This window comes from Osmerus eperlanus, chromosome 20 (assembly GCF_963692335.1).
Source record: "Osmerus eperlanus chromosome 20, fOsmEpe2.1, whole genome shotgun sequence".
In the NCBI taxonomy this organism is placed as follows: Eukaryota; Metazoa; Chordata; class Actinopteri; order Osmeriformes; family Osmeridae; genus Osmerus; species Osmerus eperlanus.
In genome coordinates this window covers 3,377,676-3,400,634 of record NC_085037.1, presented here as the reverse complement: position 1 = coordinate 3,400,634, position 22,959 = coordinate 3,377,676, and the positions used below count along the sequence as shown (strand labels likewise).

General features: G+C 40.5%; 3 protein-coding genes across 4 annotated transcripts; all 3 read left to right on the top strand.

Moving 5' to 3' along the window:
- Positions 1-323: 323 nt before the first annotated feature.
- On the top strand, positions 324-8,788 carry LOC134040718 (synaptotagmin-11-like). Of its 2 annotated transcripts, XM_062486758.1 has the most exons (6): positions 324-478; positions 649-718; positions 2,480-3,198; positions 3,532-3,759; positions 4,313-4,433; positions 4,947-8,788. In XM_062486758.1, exons 2-6 carry the CDS (start codon positions 685-687, stop codon positions 5,255-5,257), a joined length of 1,413 nt encoding a protein of 470 aa, XP_062342742.1. In that variant the 5' UTR covers positions 324-478; positions 649-684; the 3' UTR covers positions 5,258-8,788. The 2 variants fall into 2 exon arrangements, with proteins under 2 accessions (XP_062342742.1, XP_062342740.1); XM_062486756.1 differs by having other exon boundaries at positions 324-718.
- A 202-nt stretch (positions 8,789-8,990) lies between these two features.
- On the top strand, positions 8,991-14,632 carry rit1 (Ras-like without CAAX 1). The gene is made up of 6 exons (XM_062445640.1): positions 8,991-9,149; positions 10,620-10,706; positions 11,559-11,615; positions 12,611-12,684; positions 13,179-13,370; positions 13,565-14,632. Exons 2-6 carry the CDS (start codon positions 10,625-10,627, stop codon positions 13,793-13,795), a joined length of 636 nt encoding a protein of 211 aa, XP_062301624.1. The 5' UTR covers positions 8,991-9,149; positions 10,620-10,624; the 3' UTR covers positions 13,796-14,632.
- A 5,141-nt stretch (positions 14,633-19,773) lies between these two features.
- On the top strand, positions 19,774-22,848 carry pex11b (peroxisomal biogenesis factor 11 beta). Its single transcript, XM_062487116.1, has 4 exons — positions 19,774-20,120; positions 20,507-20,622; positions 20,764-20,965; positions 21,066-22,848. Exons 1-4 carry the CDS (start codon positions 20,065-20,067, stop codon positions 21,508-21,510), a joined length of 819 nt encoding a protein of 272 aa, XP_062343100.1. The 5' UTR covers positions 19,774-20,064; the 3' UTR covers positions 21,511-22,848.
- The last annotated feature ends 111 nt before the right edge of the window (positions 22,849-22,959 follow it).

Here is a 22,959-nt window from a genome sequence, read left to right as displayed (position 1 = left end):
TAATTTACATTAGAAATTGGGAAATGTAGGCTATAAGAGAACACACATCCTGTCCAACTATAACTAGCAGCCAAAACAGTCATAGTGTAGGCCTAGTGGCTAATTTGTGTAGGGTTTTTCTACTGTTTAGAGTATAAGGTTGGCCTATATGTGTCTGCGATTGAGAAAAACAAATTCCGTGTAAGCACTATGTCAATGATGCGTAGCTTAATAAACTGTACAAAATAAAGTAAAGCTCCTATAAGCACCGTATCGCAAGTTTACAAACCGGGGTGTTTTGTGGACATATGACAGCACTAGAGACAGCCGCGAGGGGCATTGTACCAGTGCTACCAAATTTGTCAAACATGGTGGCGCTATGCGCCTAAAGCGGTCTCCAGGGCCAATAGTAGTCAGCAGCAGCCGCATTCTGTGTCTAACGCTACAGAAGTGAACAGGGTACAGAATCATTCACTTGAGCTACAGACAGCAGTCGGAGGTGAGGAAAACGCACCCTTCAGAAACTGCTTAATCATTAGGCCCAGCATCATTTTGGACTGGTAAAGGGAGGTTATCGCCCAGTTGACTTGTGACCAGGAGAAGTGGAGAGACGAATATCATTCATGGAAATAAAATAGAACCCTCTGTTTCTTGGCACCCTTTTTTCAGTTTGACAGACGTCTGCGAGATTTTTGAAGCCTCAACATGGCTGAGGTAACCAATTTGAAACCAACATATGGTAAGTGCAGTAACATCTTACAATATGGATTTAGAAAAATCCGTCTCAAATAAATATAGCTTAATAGTCTACCAGGTTGGCTATTCCTCCTATTGGCCTATAGTACACCGCGGTCTATGGATCCGGATTCTGGAAAATGTTCATCTGCGACAGCCTTCGCACTATATTTAATTTATTATATCATATTCTATGTGTCATAAACATGTCATAGGCCTAATTATTGGTAGGCTATAAAGTATTTCCAGGCGAGAGTAAAGTGTAGCTGCGATTGTGCATCTCTACTGTGATGCTTTAGCCTTTTCCCCATAATAGTTGGTTTATTATGGGAGATTTTACTCCGACAGCTTTGAACGAACATTGTCGTGATGTCTAAAGCTATATTTGGAGTCAGATGTTTAACAATATCCAAAGACAATTTGTTAGACCGAGTCCCATCCCTTCAATAAACGCTGCGCGTGTGGGTTAGGAGTGGATGACGTTATGTCTTTTCCGAGGGCTTGGCATAAACTGCCCTGTATATTTTTGAAGAACATGAATGGTTTATAAGCACATTTGGGTGGGGACGTTTCTGTGTAATCGAGATGCATAAAAAATCACTCGAGTTGTTGGTCGCACACAGCCGCACACACAGTTATGGCAGAAATTAAGGCACTGAGTGCATTTGAGTTAAAGGGAGTGATGCTTCAAATGCAGTAACCCAATACGGGGATGTGGGTTTGTTGTACCGAAGGGAAAAACAGAAAAGTAACAGTGGGAAAGAAAAATAAACTGCTTTACTCTCATGACCATACAATTGAATTGATACCTACATGGATGTGTACAGATGCAGTTTATCGCATCGTTTAACCACCAGGTCTTACAGGTTCTTTCTTCCAAGCCATATAAAGTACTCATATACTGTATACTGTACTCATGTATCTCAAGTCAGATGTCAGAATCAGATCCTTATAGGTGGACATGCAGTGACATAGGCTACTGTAATTGAGTGACGCTGTCCCCTAACCAAGGATAGTATCAGCTTACTTCTTCTAGTTGCTTAACATTTGAAGTACATCATGTTTGACTGATCTTAGATCCATGTCAGAGCAGCTGAAGCCATATCTATGAGATGTAGGCTGACGGTCTGTGACGTTTAAGACTTGTAGTATTTCGATCCACCATTGACCATTTTGGATGCAAACCCATGGCGTGGGTAGCAGTACTGCCTTGGAGAAAGATTTTGTGATGGCACAGTAAATAACCAACTGGAAGGAATTGCATGAACTGTTCCTTAAATAAGGAAGTGACTGAATCAAACTGAATTGTAGTTGAAAATGACTTACTGTTTTGCAAAACAAGAGCACTGTTGTACTTGTTGGGTTATGATGGATCCCAGTTTCATTAAGGATATATTACTCGAAAATTGAGACACAATCTAATTACATTAAGTCGTGAAGATGTTGTCTACAGCAGATCTGAGAGAATAGGTTTTCTTGACGAGATACTGGAGGAACAATCCCAAAACCCGCTGTTAGTTATTAGGCAGAGAAAGACAGTTTCACAAGGTAAATAGCTTTGGGTTGTGAAATATCTTTCCTTGCTTTTACAGTTTTAGATTAAATTGAGTTGGCATTCAGATGCTGAAAGGCTACTGCTATAAAAGGCTTCAAATGCATCAAAATGGACGGCCAGGTTCTTTTACTCATTGTAAGAGGATTTGACATGACAAATGCATCAACCGCCTTATTGACGATACCTAACCATACCTCTCCCTCTTCACAGAGGTGTCCCCAGTGCTGGCAGGCTTCCTTGGAGCAGGGGTGTTGGTGGTCTCCGTCACCGTGGCTGTATTCCTCTGGACCTGCTGCCAGCGGCGCTACCATCGGATGACGGGCACCCACAAGTCAGGACACTGCGACCCACTCCTTGATCCACCCTACAAATTCATCCACATGCTTAAAGGCATCAGCATCTACCCTGAGACACTGAACAACAAGAAGATCGTCCGTGTGGGTCGGCGTGCAGGAACTTCGCTGAGCGAGGTGTCCAGAGGAGAGTTGAGTCACGGCAGAGAGCGAGGGAAAGGGAGAGGAGGGAGGGTTTTGCTGGTAGATGCTGACCCCAAGACAGGGCTTCTCAGAGGGTCCTCTCACCTGCAGATGAGCGACCTGACGAAGAGAGTTGGTCAGCCCAGGTTAGAGCGGGCTCTGCCCATCCGTGCTGATTACTGCTGTCTGGAGAGCAACTCTGGGGGGAACAGCAGCAGCAGTAGCTGTGATGCCAGTAAAACCGTCTCGCCCTACACGCCATACCTGGGTGAGATATCGCCACCCGCCTTACTGGGCACCCTGTGCCTAGCAGTAGATTATAACTTCCCTAAGAAGGCTCTGGTGGTGACTATCGTGGGTGCCAAGGGGCTACCTGCTGTGGATGAGCAGGCAGGCAGCTCCGATCCTTATGTGAAGATGACAATCCTGCCAGAGAAGAAGAACAGAGTCAAAGTAAGAGTCCTCCCAAGCATACTTTCACAATAAAAGCTTACACCTAACTGTTTAGTACATACATTTTGTCCATCCAAACATTACAAACAAACATCAACTTCCCTTTTGAAGTTCAAATAGAAAACTTAACATCAAACATGTCAGACCACAAAAACAAGAAATTTGACAAGAGATAATGCATTTCGTTTTATGCGGAGGAAATATCTGTCCCACACAGATAAACGATCTTTCTGATTATGACATGGTTTTATGACACATAGTTGTATTTCAAACAGTAATCGAGGAAGACCATAATCTAAACATCCTATTGACGTGCTAAATCCTCCCTCACAGACACGTGTGTTGAGGAGGACCCTGGATCCGGTGTTTGATGAGACGTTTACCTTCTATGGAATATCCTACAGCTCCCTGCCCGAGCTCACGCTCCATTTCTTGGTGCTCAGCTTTGACCGGTTTGCCCGTGATGACGTCATTGGGGAGACGGCCGTGTCCCTCGCTGGGCTGGACCCCAGTACAGGACGCGTCCACATCACCCAGCCCATCAGGAAGCAGCATGTCCAGGTAAGGAGAAAGAGAGAGAGAGAGGGAGAGAGAGAGAGAGAGAGAGATAGAGAGAGAGAGAGAGAGAGAGAGAGAGAGAGAGAGAGAGAGAGAGAGAGGGACTGTTGATTATTTTTTCGGTAAGGTAAACTCTTGCACTCTTGTGGGGAGTTTCATGTTGTTCAATTGTAACTTGTTTAACTGCATGCTCTTATGGTTCTTCCCTGTTGCACTTATTTGGTTTTCCACAATGTATGCTTCATGGTTGCTCGCAATGTTTGGGGCTATCTCGTTGTTATGATCAGTGACCTATGCTCTTTTGTAAAGCTCTCTCTTGGAAGTCGCTTTGGATAAAAGCGTCTGCTAAATGCATAAATGTAAATGTAAGGAAGGAGGCAAAGAGTGAAGGAATATTATTGAGATTCATGATCATATATGTATTATATTAGGGTTCAAGAGACAGAGAAGTGCAATACGGAAGAAGAAAATAAAACATTTATTATTCAAGGATTGTTTTATATATTCGATTGATTATCCGCCCCCAAATATTTATTTTGTATTATTATTCCTGCAGTGTTTGAGCCGTGGCGAGCTGTTGGTGTCATTGTCCTACCAGCCTGTCACTCACAGGCTGAATGTGGTAGTTCTCAAGGCCAAACACTTGCCCAAGATGGACGTCTCAGGCCTGTCAGGCAGTGAGTATGAAACACACACACACACGTTTGCAGACACATACACAGAGTTGTTCCCCGATCCTCCAGAAAATTAAATTGGAACCTCCAACTTCTGCTTGTAATTATGGATAGAAGTTGTCCGACAAGAAGACCACGGTCACATGATTACTGCAGTACAGGGATCTATGTCAATATAGATATAATATAGTAAATATACTGACTATATTATGGGAGTCAGGTGGCTGAGCGGTTAGGGAATCGGGCTAGGAATCTGAAGGTTGCCAGTTCGATTCCCGGCCGTGCGACGTTGTGTCCTTGGGCAAGGCACTTCACCCTACTTGCCTCGGGGAGATGTCCCTGTACCTACTGTAAGTCACTCTGGATAAGAGCGTCTGCTAAATGACTAAATGTAATATAGTAATAATAATTAGTAATATAGGAATATGAAGACAACAATATAACAATATGAACTTAACAATGGATAATTACATAAAGGTAATACGATGTCATAATAATATAATTCCGTCTCCTCAGATCCCTACGTGAAGGTGAACGTGTATTATGGCCGCAAGCGCATTGCCAAGAAAAAGACACAGGTAAAGAAGTGCACGCTCAATCCGGTCTTCAACGAGTCCTTCATGTACGACATGCCAGCTGAGCTACTGGGTGATGTCTCTGTGGAGTTCCTGGTGGTCAACTTTGACCGCACCACCAAGAACGAAGTGGTGGGCTGCCTGGTGTTGGGGGGCCAGAGCCCCATGCCCCCGGGTGTCATTCACTGGAGGGAGGTTTGTGACAATCCTCAGCGACAGATCGCCAAGTGGCACAACCTGGGCGAGTTTTAGAACTGCTCCATGTGTAACAATGTTTCGTATCTCAGTTGCTGAAAGTCAAGTGGTTTCTGTTCACTGTCAATCTCAAACCATTCTCCCCCCTCCTTGGGAAGAGGTGTCAATGGTGTGTTGAGGTTAGGCATTTGCAGTTCACACCAGAACAGTGCATTGTTGAAACCCTCCCATTTCCACATCTTGCCCCACACATCTCTATATTGGTGGATACAGTTCAATATATTACTTGCATGCCTGAACAGTATAACACTGTACCTTGGGGAAATGTGGTCACAGATTGAAATTCAGTTATGTCATTTGGTTTATTTGTCTTTTGATTCATTGGAGGGGAACAGTACCTTGAAACTACACAGAACTGATCTTATGAAGTCTGGGCTATGTTGCTTTGTATTGATATATGGCTGTTTAACAAGCGGAGGAACAACTTTCTTTTGCGAGACCGTTATAACTGTAAGAGGCTGCTTTTAATGGGTGTTATTATGTAAAGAGAACTTCCTTTTTAACTGGTTTGATATATTGCATACATCAACTGCAGGTCAGGCTACTTTCAAGTTTTATGTAGATCTGTCTATCCTCAATATTTTATGGCAGCACTGATATTAAAAAGCTAATGTAAGAGCTTTTCATGTGTTCAAAAATTATGATTGGCTTGACAAACTTTCCTCCCATTTAACAAAATGGAGACACTGTAAGCATTGCTCGGTATTAATCAAATTGTTTTTGTTCCAAAACATTTAATATCCTTTGCTTAGAGGTCTAAGGTGCCTCAGTAGCACTCCATCTCCTTGTTGTCTCCTTGCATACCCCTGCTTAGCAATCAAATCGGCTGAGATGAGATTGTACTTAAACTCACTCACTTTAGTACTGCTATTGTCATGACCACATAAGGTATTGGTCATTGTAACTTAAACAGTCCCAGTGTGAATGGACTATTCTGCTGTAGACCACTGGACATGCAACGCTGTAATGTGTGGTGTGTGTGTGTGGTGTGTGTGGTGTGTGTGTGTAGTGTGTGGTGTGTGTGTGGTGTGTGTAGTGTGTGTGTGGTGTGTGGTGTGTGTGTGTGTGGTGTGTGTAGTGTGAATGGACTATTCTGCTGTAGACCACTGGACATGCAACGCTGTAATGTGTTCTCTGCATGTCAGTACTCAATCACCCAGAAAGCCTAGCTGTGAGATATTGCAATGCCACTGATTATTTACATTTAGTCATTTAGCAGACGCTCTTATCCAGAGCGACGTACAGTAAATACAGGGACATTCCCCCGAGGCAAGCAGGGTGAAGTGCCTTCACCACAACGTCAGTTGGCATGACCGGGAATCGAACTGGCAACCTTCGGATTACTAGCCCGATTCCCTCACCGCTCAGCCACCTGACTCCCTGATTATAACAAGTAATCATAAGTTTGGTTTTGAACTTCATTTTACATTTCACAAACTGTAATACATACGACAATACTTATATTTATTTTAACCATCATAGATGCCTTGATACAGTCTAAACTTGTGTCAGTGTCAGTTCCTGTTGTAGTGTCCTCTCTTGTCCTTGCACAAGTCCTCTGTCACATTTCATCAAGGGATTTTTGAAGCTTATCTGAATAATAGAGATCAAAGAACCCCTAGCTGTCATGGTTTACTTTCTCGTTGTTGTATGTATACAGAGTTTCCTACTATATGCTAGCTGCTCAGCACAAGTGCATGCAACTGCTCTTTAAGCTCAAAGCACTTGATTAAATGGTCTTGATAAAGCCATGCTAAAACTGTGTCCCTACAAAGAGATACAATATACTAGTGAAGTGAATTTTTTTTAACATGTTTTTCAAATTGTGCTTGGTATTCAAAAGCTTGTTTGGTAAATGTTAAAAACCACAGATGTATTCATGTACAGTAGCCTACCTGACTTAACAATGCAGGTTCAGTGGGAGTGTTGGGTATTGGGTATAGCAAGGGTTAGACCAAGGAGAGAATAATGTGTACTGTGCACTGATTCTTAAAGCTTTGCTAAGTGGTCATTTTATATTAGCTCTCTGAAAGGCCTGATGCTATACTTTTTGTTATTTGCTTTGGCTAATTTGATGAATGTGTTTATATTTGAGCTAAGCCTTGGATCATCTCATAATACTTTTTTCTTCTTTCATTTGGAAATATTGTATTGTATATAGGTTATAATTGTGCTTTTTATATCAAGTTGACATATTTATACAACATACTTATACTTATCATTTTACTGAGGTAAAATGTAAAAGTTTCTCCCTTCATTCATATTCGTTTATTTTATTTTATTTATCTCTAATGAAGCCATCAGAAAGAAATGAACCTATGTTCTTGGTTTGCCTTCCTACATGAACTCATAAAATGTACAGAAACAGTTTCAATGTAATCTATACATCAAGGCAATTTAGGTAAAAATAAGAGCTCTCAAAGAAACACTACAAACCTGTTATGTTCTCAGAGGTTTCCGCTTGTTTCCTAGTTGGCTAATTTGCAAAATATAATATTTAATAAAACGTTGCCTGTGTTCCATATGCTTGATCAAATTTTAGCATTTACATTTCTTTGAGTTTTTAATATATTTAAGTCTATGTAGGATGTGATTGAGTTTTGTGGACAGGACAGGAACAAGGTGAACTCCCGGAGAGAACAAGTCTAGCCATACTAGCCTCAATTGAGTTTAGTAATGGCACAGATAAGTGGTGGGTGGTGGCTTACGTATGTGTGGTGTTTTCAGCATATGTCACTCTGAATTTAGTGATCACGTATCCTAATTTTGAGTGTGATCTCACTATTTTAATTATTTGGAATAAAGCCTAGAGATTATGAAACGTTTTAGCTTTGTGAATTTAAACAACCACACACACAAACACTTATTTTTACCGCAGTTTAAATTGAAAGTTATGTTTTTGCTGAAATAATAAATATGAATTATTACACTTTAAACAAAACATACACAGATACTCTTTGTTGTGAAATCTCCTATATTCCACGTTAAAGTTAACGTGTCAGTCACTTTAGTCTTGGTTACCCAGGACCAATATAAAACCATATCCTGTTCCTGTTCCTTGTTTCTCTTAGTAAATAAAATGAACACTACAAATAATTGGAATGATGTGCCCACAATCACTGAATACCTTAAAAATGGTCAGAATCTATCTTTTATGTACCATTGCATAAAGCCATTTTTCTTTTGGGGATTTTGATTTTAGAAATGTTTAATATAACATTGTGTAAACATTACAGTGTGTTCCCAAGTTCTAAAAGGCAGACACACTACCTGTCCCTTTGTTAGGTAACAAACCAAGGGGCATTTTTTTTTGGTAAATGTCCAATATTAGTTATAATTGATCATTTGCCTTGGTTATAATTAAAGGATTGCAGGTTTTAGTGGATAAATGCAACCCAAGACAAGTAGCCTACTCTGACCAATCTGCATCATTCTATAAAATCTATGCTAAAAATATAACACTGATGTTAACTTGTATGTTCAATTTGTAAAAACATTGAAAGTACAAATAAAAAGCTCCTGGACTAATTTACTTCTCTTGTTATTTTTTACTATCTCAGAGCTTGGCTAAAGTTGTCATGATTTTTTTTGTCAATAATAAGCAAAGCTAATGATCATCATAAATCCTATTTTCAACTCTTAAACGTTTTAAAACCATAAAACTGATCGTTTCATTGCTGATCACAAATTGATTCTAAACTTAGTTAGGCCTGACATCTAAAGAAACGGGCAGAGGGACCCTGGGAAAAAATAGTCTGCAAGCCGAACATGGTATGCTGTTTACAGTTCTTAAGAATTTTATTATAAAAGAATAATCCTCAAAAACCTAACGCTTGCTGACCACGGTGTTGACTTGGACAATTATGAACAAAGTCGCTTTGTGATATAGGTAAGTCATTATTGCTTTTGAAACAGACATACATATGTTTATTTAGATTTGATTTGGGCCCCCCCTCCCCACCTCCGTAAATAACTTCGCTAAATTGTAATTTTCTGAAAATATGAGTATAAGTAACAAATGTCAATTGCGTGTTTCACCGCTATTCGTGTAGCGTGTTGGTCAAGTTAAACCAAAACAAAAGTGCACTAAAACTTGGATAAAAGTTGCTTTGTTGTGCTAAAGCATTTGGCTACTGACGTCGACCATGGCATATCCCATTGAAACTATGGAAATAGGCCTGCTAAACTGTGATCATATTTGTTAAAGCGGTTCGCAACTAATCGTGAGCAATGCCATGAAAATGTCATGGTGAGTTTTCGAAGTTTTAGTAACTTCAAGTTATGTTAATCTCGTTTGTTGTTTGACAAAAATGGCAACGCCTGAACATCGCTAAAAAGCATCAATAATAGGCTACCATGAGTTTTAACTGTAATGCTCAAAACAGTTCAACTCTGCTGACAACAGTGAAATAAAATTTCAGGACAGCAAAGGCTTAAAAGCTACAACAAAGTGGCTTGATTTTAAACATCAAGTAGCTGCAAATCCGAGGCCTGACCAATAGAGCCCGGACTCTATTATGTACAAAGACCGTAAAGAAGTGATGTTACTGGGAGAAGGAAAAGGAATTGCGGTGCAGCAACCTGGGGAATGTCCTGTTCAATTACAAGTATTACCGTATTTCTACAATATGCTATTGCTATTTATTTAACGACACAAAAATAGGCATACATTTAAATTATGGACAATGAAGACAAACACAAGTAGCTAGGTATTGTAATGGGCAACGTAAGGCGGATATGGAGATATATTTCAAATCTACCGTTAATACATATTTTACTTGTAAGCCAACCCCTCCCCCCAAATAATAATCAACAGGTGATATCGATGTTAAATATTTGAAACGCACTCTATAAACTACACAGTAAATGTTGCATGCAAACTCTCAAGTTGACAATGCCCTATTATTAATGTCACAACATCAAGAAGTCACATGACATTGAGCGTCAACTCTATATGACTCAGTTCCTCTTTGTTTGTGAATGCTAACATAGATTACTCTTATAACTTAGAAGTCATATGACCGTCTGAGACATGCTCAAACAGAGTTTTTATTTAGAGACTGAGTAGACTGTAGCTCCAGTTCTGTCCTTGGATTCCAGTCCTCTCCCTGTCCTACTCAGTAAATGCTTAGCATAATTCCTAAACTACAGTATGATTACCAGGCATATCCAAGTCACTGAAAGCCCTCAGCCCTTTTGCTCTTGATAATCTACAATATTCATGTCACCTGTGCACAAAATGTGCCATGTTGAATGTTCTGTGTAAGAGGGTGTGCATAATGGATGTGTGTTTGTGTCTAGTCTAGTTTTGTTATGGTTTGTGTCCTCACGTGTACTTGCTTGTGTTTGTTCACATCAGTGTGAATGGAGTCGTCGAGAGGCTCCGGGGGCCTCTCCCGTGAGTACAAGCTGGTGATGCTGGGAGAGGGAGGAGTGGGCAAGAGCGGTAAGTAACATAATACTTTTATTCTAATCATGAACCTCCACATTCCACTTGGTATATTCCTCTTCGCCCCTCTAGTCTTCCTGAGGTAAAGTGATTATGTGTAGGAATACTGGCAGAAGTTATGTTAAGTGCCTACTGGCAGACGAGCCATACATTGAAAATGGATGAAGTACAAGCTTGTAGGCATAACCGCTCTCAAGTTTATTGTGCCTTTTTCTCCACACACACACAGTTAGTCAGAAACACTCAGGCCCTGCCTTTATTTAACTCAAATGTGCAGTCTGAGTGGCTGTCGCCAGGAAGATTAACCAGCACCAAGCACCCTTACCTCTTGTTATGTTTGTTGCCATGGAGACTGGCCATTTCACTGGTAAACACATCATACTAAGATGATAGTCGATGGTGTTGTGTGTTTTATACTGTAGGCTATCATGCCTGCTGTTTAATCAAATGTACCCTACAGAGATGTGTCTGTGTGTAAGACAGTTACAGTAAAAAGAGAGATTTACAGAAAGAACTGTTAACAGGGTGAGTGTTGTATTAGTGTGTCTGTGTGTGTGTGATACATATAATACTGTAATAGTATACAGGATACAGGATCATAAAGAATCCTGCCTCTAATCCTGCCATTACTGCTGATTTAGGTGAATCCACATTCTCTGTTGTGTAATGTATGGTAAAACAGTGGAGATATACAGTATATGGAACTACAAACCTATACAAAAAGACTCTCTCTCTCTCTCTCTCTCTCTCTCTCTCACACACACACACACACACACACACACACACACACACACACACACACACACACACACACACAAACTCATACATTGTCTCTGTCTCTCCCCTCAGCCATCATTATGCAGTTCATCAGCCATAGGTTCCCTGAGGATCATGATCCAACCATAGGTGAGACAGTCATTGAATTTTAAATGTCAAGTAGTGACCAAAATGTTATTACTGATATTTCACAGAAAACTGTGGAAATCTGCTGTATTTCTGTGTTGTATTGTGGTGGAACCGAAAAAAAGAAGATCAAATGTAGCTTATATATCCAAATGAAAAGTGTCACATTCTGTACTGCAGAGAGCATGGAAAAAAGAAAGAGAACTGAATAACTGTCTGAGGTAGTCAAACTGGACTATCTCAAGGCAAGTCCATGACTTCTACATAGGCCTTGATCTTCCTGGTTGGTATGTTATACACTGTTGACAACGCCCCTGGACGGGGCTGCAATAGAACCTTGATCCACTGCTCAGCTCACACTATCCGTCACCAACTTGATGCAACCTGATAGGAGATCCAGGTAGATCCTAACGTGAGAAGCCTCACTGTAGGAAGATAAAACACAACACAAGTGTTGTGTCGAGTCCAAAGGCTTCAGACCCAATTGAAACTTCACTGTTTACAGCCTTTACATAGAAGAACACCTGCCTAAAACATGGTAAAGGTTTTATTGTATAGAATAATATAGGTTTTGCTACATAGAAAGGAGTCCACCACCATCTCCTTGGTCTTGAATGTGTTCAGTTAGAGGTGGTTCCTCTTGCACCAAATGCCCAAAGTCCACAATTGTGTGCCGGTACACCAAATAACAACGATGTATTCATTTAGCAGACATACAATTGGGGATTAGAACCAATTGTATGTCTGAATTGTGACCTCCTGATCTGCCGTCAGATGCTATACCACTGATCTATAACCATGTGCCCTTGTCTATACCACTGATCTATAACCATGTGCCCTTGTCTATACCACTGATCTATAACAATGTGCCCTTGTCCACCCTTGACCCAGTGATAATCATTCCAAATCATTAGGGTTGGTTGAAAAATTCCCTGGTTGTGTTTCACTTTAGTAAAGAAACGCTCAATGAAACGCTAATGCTACCGTCCCTTTTTCAGAGGATGCCTACAAGACGCAGATCCGCATCGATGATGAGCCGGCTAACCTGGACATCCTGGACACTGCGGGACAGGTGATGCAGCTGTCCATCCATACGTCTCTCTCTCTCTTTTTCCCTCCCATGTATTTACCTCTACTTTATTGGCATTACTTCAGTCTAGAAGCTATTGCTGAGTTGGGTCAACTAAAAATGTCAATGGTTTCTAGTGACCATTTGAAGGTACGTATGACTCATGCGTACGCTCATAGGGTATATAGTTGAGCAGAAATCAGCAACTCCTTACAGAGAGGTGTCTGAAATAGCAATTACCCACTGATTTGGTGGATTTTCGCTTTTGTTCAGCGGGTTCCACATGCCAATCACCATGACCTATAACTGTTCAACCACAAGGAAAACAAAGGTCATGGATTTTCGCAAATACTTAGACAATGACATTTACATCCGTATACTCACAGGGTGTGCTTGTGTGTGAGTATAACATTAGCACTCTGGATCAAGGCACTCATGCTCTTATACACTACACCCTTTCTCTCCTATGTACACCCTCCCCCCCCGTCTCTCTCTAGGCGGAGTTTACGGCCATGCGGGATCAGTACATGCGGGCAGGCGAGGGATTCATCATCTCCTATTCCATTACCGACAGACGGAGCTTCCAGGAGGCCCGCCACTTCAAGCAGCTTATTGATCGTGTGCGCCGTACAGCAGAAACCCCTGTGGTGCTGGTGGGCAACAAGTCGGACCTGGCACACCTCCGACAGGTAAGGAAGTATAGAGAGGCCCCTCATTGCTTGGGCAATGCTTGGTATTAAAAGTGGTTTGAAAACTATCGAGAAGAGGGTGCCCCTTTTCTGCACGTGTCCTTTTTCGAGTCACACGTTTACAGAAATAAGGGGTGCAGTGCATTGAAAGGTAGTAGCAGTTATGGGAAACGTGTCATACTTTCACCCACTAGGTGTCAGTAGAGGAGGGCCGCGAGCTGGCCAGGGAGTTCCAGTGCCCCTTCTTTGAGACTTCGGCCGCGTATCGCTACTACATCGACGAGGTTTTTGCCGCGCTTGTCCGCCAGATACGACAGCGTGAAGCGGAGTCTGTTCGAGGAAGTGAGAGGAAAACGAGGAGGAGCCATTCCTTCTGGAGCCGCATGCGTTCTACTTTCCACAAGAAGCAACACTCAGAGCACTAAGGGGGGTCACTATGGGATACGCAGCCATCCATTAGGCTGGTATCTTAAAGTTAATACTGTACCTCTTGTGAGGGGACCATTGACTCTTATATGAGTTAAAATTTGCAATGAGGAATTAACAGTAATAGTAAAGTGTAGATAATAGCATTCTGTAAACCCTATTGAAGCAAAAACATAGCAAAAATATGTTCATTGTTTTAAAAATCGGTCTAGCTTTTATTGACAGTCTGTTACCATTTAGTAATGAATGAAACAGATTAACTTTCTTTTTTCTCACAACGCTGGAGAGGGCATCCTGAAATGAATTATTTGTATTTTTTTGCTGTTGATGAAAATATGTCAGAAAGTCTCCCATATGGTGAGGTTGAGGTCCCATGAGGTCAGGTTTGTGGAAATGTATTCAAAATTCTATAGGTTTGAGATGACCAGATGACTTATGTGAACTGATTTGCAGATGGCAAATGACAGTATATACTGTGTGTGCAACAATTACTAATAGCTGATTTATACCGACCGCAAGTACTCAAGGACATACTTACGTCCTTCATCACGGCACGTTGATGTTCTGTGGAGGTCCTGTTTTGGGAATCTATCTCCTGCTTGATACTGAAAAGCCTACTAGCATTTATTTTTTTGAGGTGGTGGACTACTGCCCCGCATGGGAAAGGCATTCAATAGCAATGATGAGTATTATTATAAATTACATTCCATAACATGATACACTCATCAACTAGACACAACAATACAATCATCAACCACTGATCAACTGATTTCAATGTCATAATTGAATTTTTATTTAGTTTGTGTAATAAATTATTTAGTTGTGCCATAACTCCATATATGATCTCAGTTATTTCACAACCTATGAAACTTTTGATGTTCAGATCCAACTTTAGTAGATATAGTAAGCCTACGCATTAACAACAGCAAAATCAGCAGTGTTAATTCAACACCAATAGAGTTAAATTTAACACTTTTAAAGTGTCTATATTGGTCCACACTATTTTGAGTTAAAACTACACTTTTAAAAGTGTTAAATGGGCAACACTGTGATAGAGTTGCAGCAACTCTCTCAATAGTTGACATTTAACACCAGTCAACACAGGCCAGTGTTGAATTTACCCAACACTAGTGTTCAGTGTCAGAATTTAACACTATCTGTATTTTCTGTTTTAACACCGACTAGAGTTGCTGCTATGTAACACTATAGGGGATTTAAAATTAAACTCTGTATTTTACTCTTGTAGAGTTGATTTATATATATTTTTTAAACACTGTAGGGAGTTATAATCCCTAATGCTATACATAGTACAATTTTACTTTTGAATTCAGTATATTCCTAGTACTTAACTATTACAAAGAAGAAACATATCAATACAGAAGTTTGTTCGAATAAAACTTGTATTTTCAAGCCCACCACAAACATAGCATTTGCTTTACAATCACATTTCTTAATTGGCAGCCTCAATAGCACAGGTCACACAAAACAATAGCACGGGTCACACAACATGGCAATGTGGCACAATGTATATTTTTTCATCCATCTCATTAGATAACTGTTTATCATAGGGTCTATAATAAATCAACTCATCAATAGAAATAACAGAATATGAATCATCCCTCTCCTCGATACAGTAGGCATTGAAGTGCTCATCAAAATAGAGAGTATCAACTGTGCAAGTCAAAATGAAAGCTTGATCTTCATTTATAATGATATTGGTGATCTTTCCAAAAACAGGAACTTCTATATTTGTTTTAATACAAACAAACATACCAATTTGATATTCGGTTCCATAGTTCTTCACCCAATTGGTAGTTGACACATTAGAGTATGCATTCACATTTAACATTGCAATTAAAGCCTCACCACCCTCCAAGCTATCAATCACTTCCTCACTGGACCAAACTCAAACCTCTGAAAATTAAAATTCTCCCAGTGATAAGCTAGCTGTCTCTGGTGTTGTTTGACCAATGCTTTTGTTATATTTTTGAAATTCTTGACGGATCTTTTAAAAAAATTGTGTTTGGCCTCGAACCTCATGCACCATACATGAAGGAGTGGGCCTATTTTACGAATACACCTTGGGTAATGGATCATAAAATGATGCTTTGGAATAAGTTTTTTATCAGGAAACAAAGATTTGAATAGCTTGTGATGATCATTAATTAAATGTTTCAGATAATATGTCATACCGTTAGTAACAACTGGTGAAAACACTATATTCACAATTTGAAGCAAGAGGAGGAGCAGGTTCCAATAACTGTTATTTCTTTCAACTAGATCACCAAAAATGAGAGGAGAGTTTCGCACAAGGCACCATGACTGGATTGCATTCAATCCAAGATCTTTGCTCTCATCCACTTTCAACCCACTTGGCCGGTTTCTTCTCTCAGTGTAACCATAGTTGAAACCCTGAATTCTCTGTGACAATGATTCCAAAGATAGAAGTTTCTCCTTGATAAGGTATTGAAAGACCAGTTTTAATTCGTACTGCACTACACCTTCAAGAAGGTCGTGCATTATGTCAACTACATAGTTGTCAGAGATGTGAAAAAAACGCAATGTATTGAGCAAGCATGTCTTCTTGACACCATATGTTGTCACTAACATAGGATTTTCGTGTATAGCTGAACAATGTTCTGTATGGATGTTTTTTGTACGAAAAATCAAGCCAGGGTGATCTTCAGTGAAGACATGTTGAAACTCTGCCTTAGTGGTTAAACAAAATCTACAACAATATGTTGCAGAAAAAGACTCAACATAACCAAACAGCCCGTGTAAACCAAGGTTATCACCAGTTACTTGAATAACAGACCCTTGCAATGGTGAGTCAGAGAAAGGTACTTCTATTCCTTCATTTTCTAGTTGTTTAACATCATCAACGAGAGGCTTCAGTATTTCATCAAATCCATACTTTTTCAGGTCTTGTGAGTGAAAAAGAGCCACAACATGAATATTCATCAACACAGAATGAAATTTTGGGGGCAAGTTCCGCAATGTAAAGTATATACAACCAAGTTTGTGTATCCCCTTCTTCGATCCTAAGGGATTTGCGGTCTCGAAATCATCATAATACAGTTGTATCTGTAAAGCATGTTTTTGCTGGCAAAACAAATCTTTTTTTTTTAAAGTATGAACCATCACATATATCTTTAAAAATACCTTCTTCCTCTTGTTTGGCCTGCAGGAATCTTTTACATATTTCACTATTTTTGAACAGACTTCAGGGTTCCTAAGATGGGTACATACACAAACTTATCTGTTACAGGGATCTGATTGTAAACTCCTGTTGTTCGATCTCTACGTACATCAAATCGCACCCCAAGAACATACTCAACAGGCTCAACTATTTCCCACTTTTCCTTGAAATACTTCTGTCGTTTGGCTCCTGTATTTAAGACTGAGAAAGGATTTTGTAGTTCTTCAAAACAACTGTCTAGCCTTTTTTCAAAGTCTGTTCCTTGAATCTCTGAAGTATAGTTGAGAACTGCATCTCTCGCTTGACTATGAATGTCATTTACAACCTCTTCCATTGACCCTACCATTGCTTGGATAGTGCTCTCAGCAACACCTGATGATTGCAACTGTGCTACAACAGAACCACACATGTTTACCAAATGATGCTTGTCAACAGAGACCTTGGTGGTTACTGGAATGTCTGTGCAGGCTGCAGTTGAAGGCTCAAGTATTATTTGAGTGTCCATATTGTCAACAGTATTTGTTGAAACAGTGTCCCGGTGCAAACGAATAATGTGTTTCTTGAACCCTGAATAAGTGCAAAAGAACGAAGAACATCCCGGCTGTCCACATTTCAAATGTAATGTCTTTCCTGGATATAAACCATGGTAAAGTCTCAAATGCTGACAAAGCAACGCAGAACTTCTGTGGTGTAACTTGCAGATAAAACAAATCAACATATTTGTATCCAAGGATGTGTGTCACCTCAGATACTTGTGTTCAGCAGTCTTGCTCTGAGCTCCTTCACACAGGGACTTTCCTTGGTACTTCCCACATCAATGTTGAACACAGTGGTTTGGATGAATGTGTAGAAGCTGTTAAGGGATTCGTGGTAGTTAACACTGAAGATGAAGTGGGCCTTGAAGAGTTCATCGAAAGCTGCCAGGGACGTCTGAGCCTTGCAAGGGATGGCCTTGTGGTCAACAATGACGTAGAATCTTTGGAGGTTGTTCTTCTGTTCACCGACACACAGGAGGATGGGCTGTCCTGGTTCCAAACTCTCAAGGAAGGTCTCAACACTGGCACCAATCTGAAAAACCAGAACCATGAGGAACCATTTTAGTGGTCCACTACATTACTAAACGTATGCGCCTCTTCACAAAAAGAGGCAATGTGAAAATAACTACATTAAAAAGCATACTAAAACATTGCATACCCTCAAATATCTCACAACATGTTTGACTGCTTGATGTGAGCTAATTTTAGGACTCTTCTTGGGTCCTTTTGCAGTAGGGGGAAGTAGGTGAATCAGAAGTAGGATGCTTGACAGGTCACTGTCCCAGTCTAGGGGGAAAGCAGAAGTAGAAGATTATAAGAAAGACTTGCATGTGAAAATAAATATATCCACATTAACCAGCCTCCTTCAAAATAATAGTCTGTGCTCTACCATTACAAAAAAAAAGGTACAATCACGGTTCATAATATAACGTTAGTACAACGAGTCACGATATCAACTTACTAGACTAGCTACTTAGCTAACTAACTAGCTCTAGCTACCCACATTAACCCAATCTACAGTGCGGAGTTGCAAACATGAACCTAATAGCTAATTGTCAATCTAAAAATAACAGTGTTACACTCATTGTGATTTAAGTTAATGTTACCTTCGGCAATTTTAGCCATGGCAGGACCAGTGTGTTGTTTATTCAAATTTCTTAATGAGAAAAAGATCACTATTCATCCCGGCTAAACCAGAGTCTTTGGCTAAACATTCTTTTATGCTATTCTGTTAGGCTAGCTAAACATGGTGAGCTGGATATCTAGCTAATGTTAACTAACCAACAAGGATACCTTTTCCAAAGTTAACGTTACCTGTAGAAATACACACTACTGGGTATACATTTTTTATGAATAGACATTTGCTTCGACATACTTACACACGAATCTTCCTAGTCACAGTTGGAATGATGTCCGAAAGTGTCCAGTCCACAGAAAAGAGTTGAGTGTCTGTCTGGCAACGACCGTTAGTCTCCCGCCTCTTTCAAACCATCACATGCATGCAGACTTCCGGGAGAAATGGTTTTTTCTATGGCTCTGGGTAACTCCAGAGCCATAGAAAAAAGCTCTGGGTCTGGGTCTATGGCTCTGGGTAACACTAGCTGTATTGTAAAATCAGCACTGTAGAGTTGTTTGCAGAATATGATATTTGACTCCCAGTATTAACATCAACTCTTTTTGAAGAATAACTCTCTTGTAGTTGATTAACACTAAACCTGAGTTGAAATAACTCTATATTTTTACACTCAACCCTAACACTGAAAATACAACACTTTTGATTTTGCTGTGAGATGTTACAAGAATGTGTTTGTTTGTTTGTTTGTTTTTGGGGGGGGGGGTAGTGGTAGTAAAGCTCTTATCTGTTGATCCAGAGTTAGACTAGCAACTGGCGGTGGACTGGCTGATATTTTAATAATAAATAAATGCAATTTAACAAGTTAGTATTTTGATAGACAGCAACAGTGTTCATAGATTGTTCTAGGGAGAAGCACGTTTTTTGTTGAAGGGCAAAAATGTGGGAGGCCGTGTCTGGAAACTATTGTGCCTCATATAAATTGTTTTCGTAGAAGATATACATGCAATGCGGGCCATGCGCCAGAACTAATAATAATACTTCCAAGGACGAATCAGGTGGGGGGGGGGGGGGGGGGTTATTCTGGCGTCTGGGGTAGGTTGTTGGCCGTGACTGCCCTCACACTCCTGCACAGTAGGTGGCGGTGTACGGATGTGTAAATTGGATGCAATCTGCCAACCAAATCTAAAGAAGAAGACTAAGAACTCTCGCTTTACCCTGCTAAGTAAGCTAGCCTACATTCCCCAGGTATAGCTAATAGTTAACATTAAGTGTCAGTCAAAGTTAACCTAATGGTTTCCGTGGTATCGAACATTTTAGCTGTCTATCACATTTTTTACTGCACCGATATAACTGCACTATTTCTGACCAAGGCTAACCAACTTGGTTAGCCTCATAAGGCAACGGCCTTTCTGGTACAGTAATCACGGTTGCAAGCGAAAGTTGCCGTTTTCTTGGAGGATGGATTCTTGGGTTCGGTTTAATGCTCAGAGCCAAGCAAAGGAGAGAGTTTTCAGGTAGTGTACATTTTATAAGTCAAGTTTTAAAGTTGTGTAATTTGTTAGGAAGCTATTGGCTATAGATATCTTGTTTCAGCCATAAGCAAATATTTGATATAATAGTAGCTATTGCAACAAGAAATGTACCAATACTGATAGCTATTGCGAACAAGAAATGTACCAATACTGTGCTGCTAGAAGGTCCTTATTTCCTTATCTCCAGCTGTTACTGGAATAAGTGTTCAAACGTTGTCCAAATACCTTTTTATATAGCTTGTAATCTAAATACTATCACCAACACAAATCAATGCATGTTGACATTTAAGGAAAACAATGGGCTAACTTTAAATTAATTGTGGAATTTTATAGTTTGGCAATGATCTGACATGCATTTTGTCATACAGGGCTGCACAGTATGCTTGCACGTTGTTGGGCTATACCCTTCAGAAGGGTGGGAAAGGTTTGGAATTCCTGAACACCGTTAAACAGCTAGAAACCCAAATGAGTCTCATGAGAAAATGTAAGTGAAACATTAGAGTTGTCTCAGCGGCGTCTCCTTTTGCATCATGTCTAACTGACGTGTTTTGTATTGTGCTTCCCAATCTCTGTGACTTGTATCTAATTTCTGTCTTTGTCTTCATAAAAACACATGTTAACACAGTGATGCGTTTGGGGAACTCTGCAGAGGCCCTGGAGGCAGCAAAGCGAGCGGTACACCTCTCTGACAGTGTGTTGCGATTGTGCCTGACCGTAGCCCACCTCAACAGGGCAATGTACTTTGCCTGTGACAATGTCCTTTGGGCCGGTAAGACAGGCCTCTTGCCAGAACTGGACCAGAACAAGTGGAGCCAGAGGTCCTTTAGGTGATGTGAGCTTGATAAGCATGTTGCAGTCCTCACGTTTTGGTTTGTTTAATTTTCCTAAGTGTGCTCTCTCTCTTGTTCCCCTTTTCTTACTCTACAGGTACTACCTCTTTGCCCTCATCCTCAACCTTACCCGCGATGCCTATGAGATAAGCCTTCTCATGGAGCGTGAGGTGCGCTCTAACAGCACTTCAAAGTCCTGCACTTCCTCCTTTACCCCGTGTCCCCTCATGCCGGAAAACAGCGACATCCCCTCCCCCTCCGCCTCCCCCATTTCCCCAGCTTCTTTCTCTCGCCTCCCTTCTGCATTGATCCCGTTCCTCTCCAGACGCCTGCACCGACAATTCCACTTGCTTGTAACAGTGCTGCGCAGCAACCCGCCTCTGCTGCTGGACCTGTTGAAGAATGCCTGCGACATTTTTATCCCCCTGGACAGGCTGGGAATTTACCCTACTGGGCCAGGCTTTGTTGGGGCCTGTGGCCTTGCCTCTTCGATCATCTCCATACTCACTATTATCCACCCCTGGCTGAAGCTCAAGCCCTGAGGAAGGGGGATCTCAAGAGTACCAAATGCAGTTGGAGTTAGGTGGGGTCAAATGTGGCATTGTAGGAGAGGTTCTTGAGATGATAGCAGTTTACGGGTAGTTCTATCAAGCTTAGGACTTGAATCTTCCAATAATTAAGCTGCCCTCAAACTCTTGATTTGAATGGTAAGAAAGGTCTGTCATATAAAATATAGTTGTATTAAACTATTTACACATAGAAGGCTAGACTTGCAAACATCTTGGTATCTGGACCTACAGTACCAGAGTTATCAAATTGGCGATATCTTAATTAATTGGAAAGGTTACATTTTACAAGGCCACAGTTTTATGTTGTGTTTTTGTGATGGCAATGTGTGATGTCAGGAATGTCGAGGGGACGATTTCAAATAGTTATAGAACATATAGCTGTGTTAACCACACATAGCATTTTGCCATGCTTTGATACCAACATTTAATAACTTTTTTTTATTTTCTGATAATTGTGCGGGTAGAGCAGCCAACACAGAAGCCGTAACACCTAATGTTTGTGTTAAAAAGCTATGAGTCGGTCCCATGATACTCATTGTCTGCAACTGTTGTTTCCTAAGCTGCACTGATTTTACATTTAATTGGTATTGTATTAGACTTGTACTACAAACTAAGTAATCCATGTTTGGAATGTCCACGTGATTCAGCCAGTTTGGAAAAGATCAGCGCGATACAGCATTAGATGACATTGCAACAATTTTATCTAAATGGTAAGCGCAATCAGGTATGCAGAGGTATTTTCAGAAACAGAAAGCTTTCTTGTACAGGTCTAAAATTGTAAATATGTTACTGTATATGAATAGGCTAATGACAAATTAAAATGCATATATAACATTTTCTTTTCCTTTAACCCTCGTGCTGCCTTCGGGTCACATGACCCAAAGGTTCATAACGAACCATCGTTGTGTTTACCCAATTTTACCCAATACAAAAACAAATTAAAATAATTTTCTTTTAACCTTTGCAATGTGGGGGGTCTGAGACAGCCTAGCTGTTAAAAGAAAATGCTTCACTTTGTCTTTGTATGCGGTAAATCTGTCGCAATACGACGGTGGGTCACAATGACTGATGGGTCAGAATGACCCGAAGATAACACAAGGGTTAATTTAACATTGGTGTGTTCTAGGGGAAAGTATTACATGCACACACACAAGGGAAAAAAATCCAGTTCTGAGAAAAGAGACAACCAATGATGTACTACTATTTTCAGTAGTAAATGATTATGACTGACTGACTTTGTCACATATCCCTTACAGGGAGGGGAGGGGGGTATTCATCCATGAAAGTGAAAATAAATCTGCTGTAACATTCTGTGCCTGTGCTGTTTACCTCACTTCGGAACACAATATGGCTGCATAGTCAAATACAACTTGGGTTACCCAATCACTATTGACTTTCATGTTGTGAAATGTTCCTCTAATA

Excerpts from the sequence above, each read along its gene's own strand:
- LOC134040718 (XM_062486758.1), top strand. The coding sequence starts at position 685 with ATGGCTGAGGTAACCAATTTGAAACCAACATATG. Across the intron at positions 3,199-3,531 it reads AGAAGAAGAACAGAGTCAAA|ACACGTGTGTTGAGGAGGAC; the intron begins GTAAGAGTCCTC and ends CCTCCCTCACAG. Across the intron at positions 4,434-4,946 it reads CGTCTCAGGCCTGTCAGGCA|ATCCCTACGTGAAGGTGAAC; the intron begins GTGAGTATGAAA and ends CCGTCTCCTCAG.
- pex11b (XM_062487116.1), top strand. The coding sequence starts at position 20,065 with ATGGATTCTTGGGTTCGGTTTAATGCTCAGAGCCAAGCAAAGGAGAGA. Across the intron at positions 20,121-20,506 it reads GCAAAGGAGAGAGTTTTCAG|GGCTGCACAGTATGCTTGCA; the intron begins GTAGTGTACATT and ends TTTGTCATACAG. Across the intron at positions 20,623-20,763 it reads AATGAGTCTCATGAGAAAAT|TGATGCGTTTGGGGAACTCT; the intron begins GTAAGTGAAACA and ends ATGTTAACACAG.
- rit1 (XM_062445640.1), top strand. The coding sequence starts at position 10,625 with ATGGAGTCGTCGAGAGGCTCCGGGGGCCTCTCCCGTGAGTACAAGCTG. Across the intron at positions 10,707-11,558 it reads GGGAGGAGTGGGCAAGAGCG|CCATCATTATGCAGTTCATC; the intron begins GTAAGTAACATA and ends CTCTCCCCTCAG. Across the intron at positions 12,685-13,178 it reads TCCTGGACACTGCGGGACAG|GCGGAGTTTACGGCCATGCG; the intron begins GTGATGCAGCTG and ends GTCTCTCTCTAG.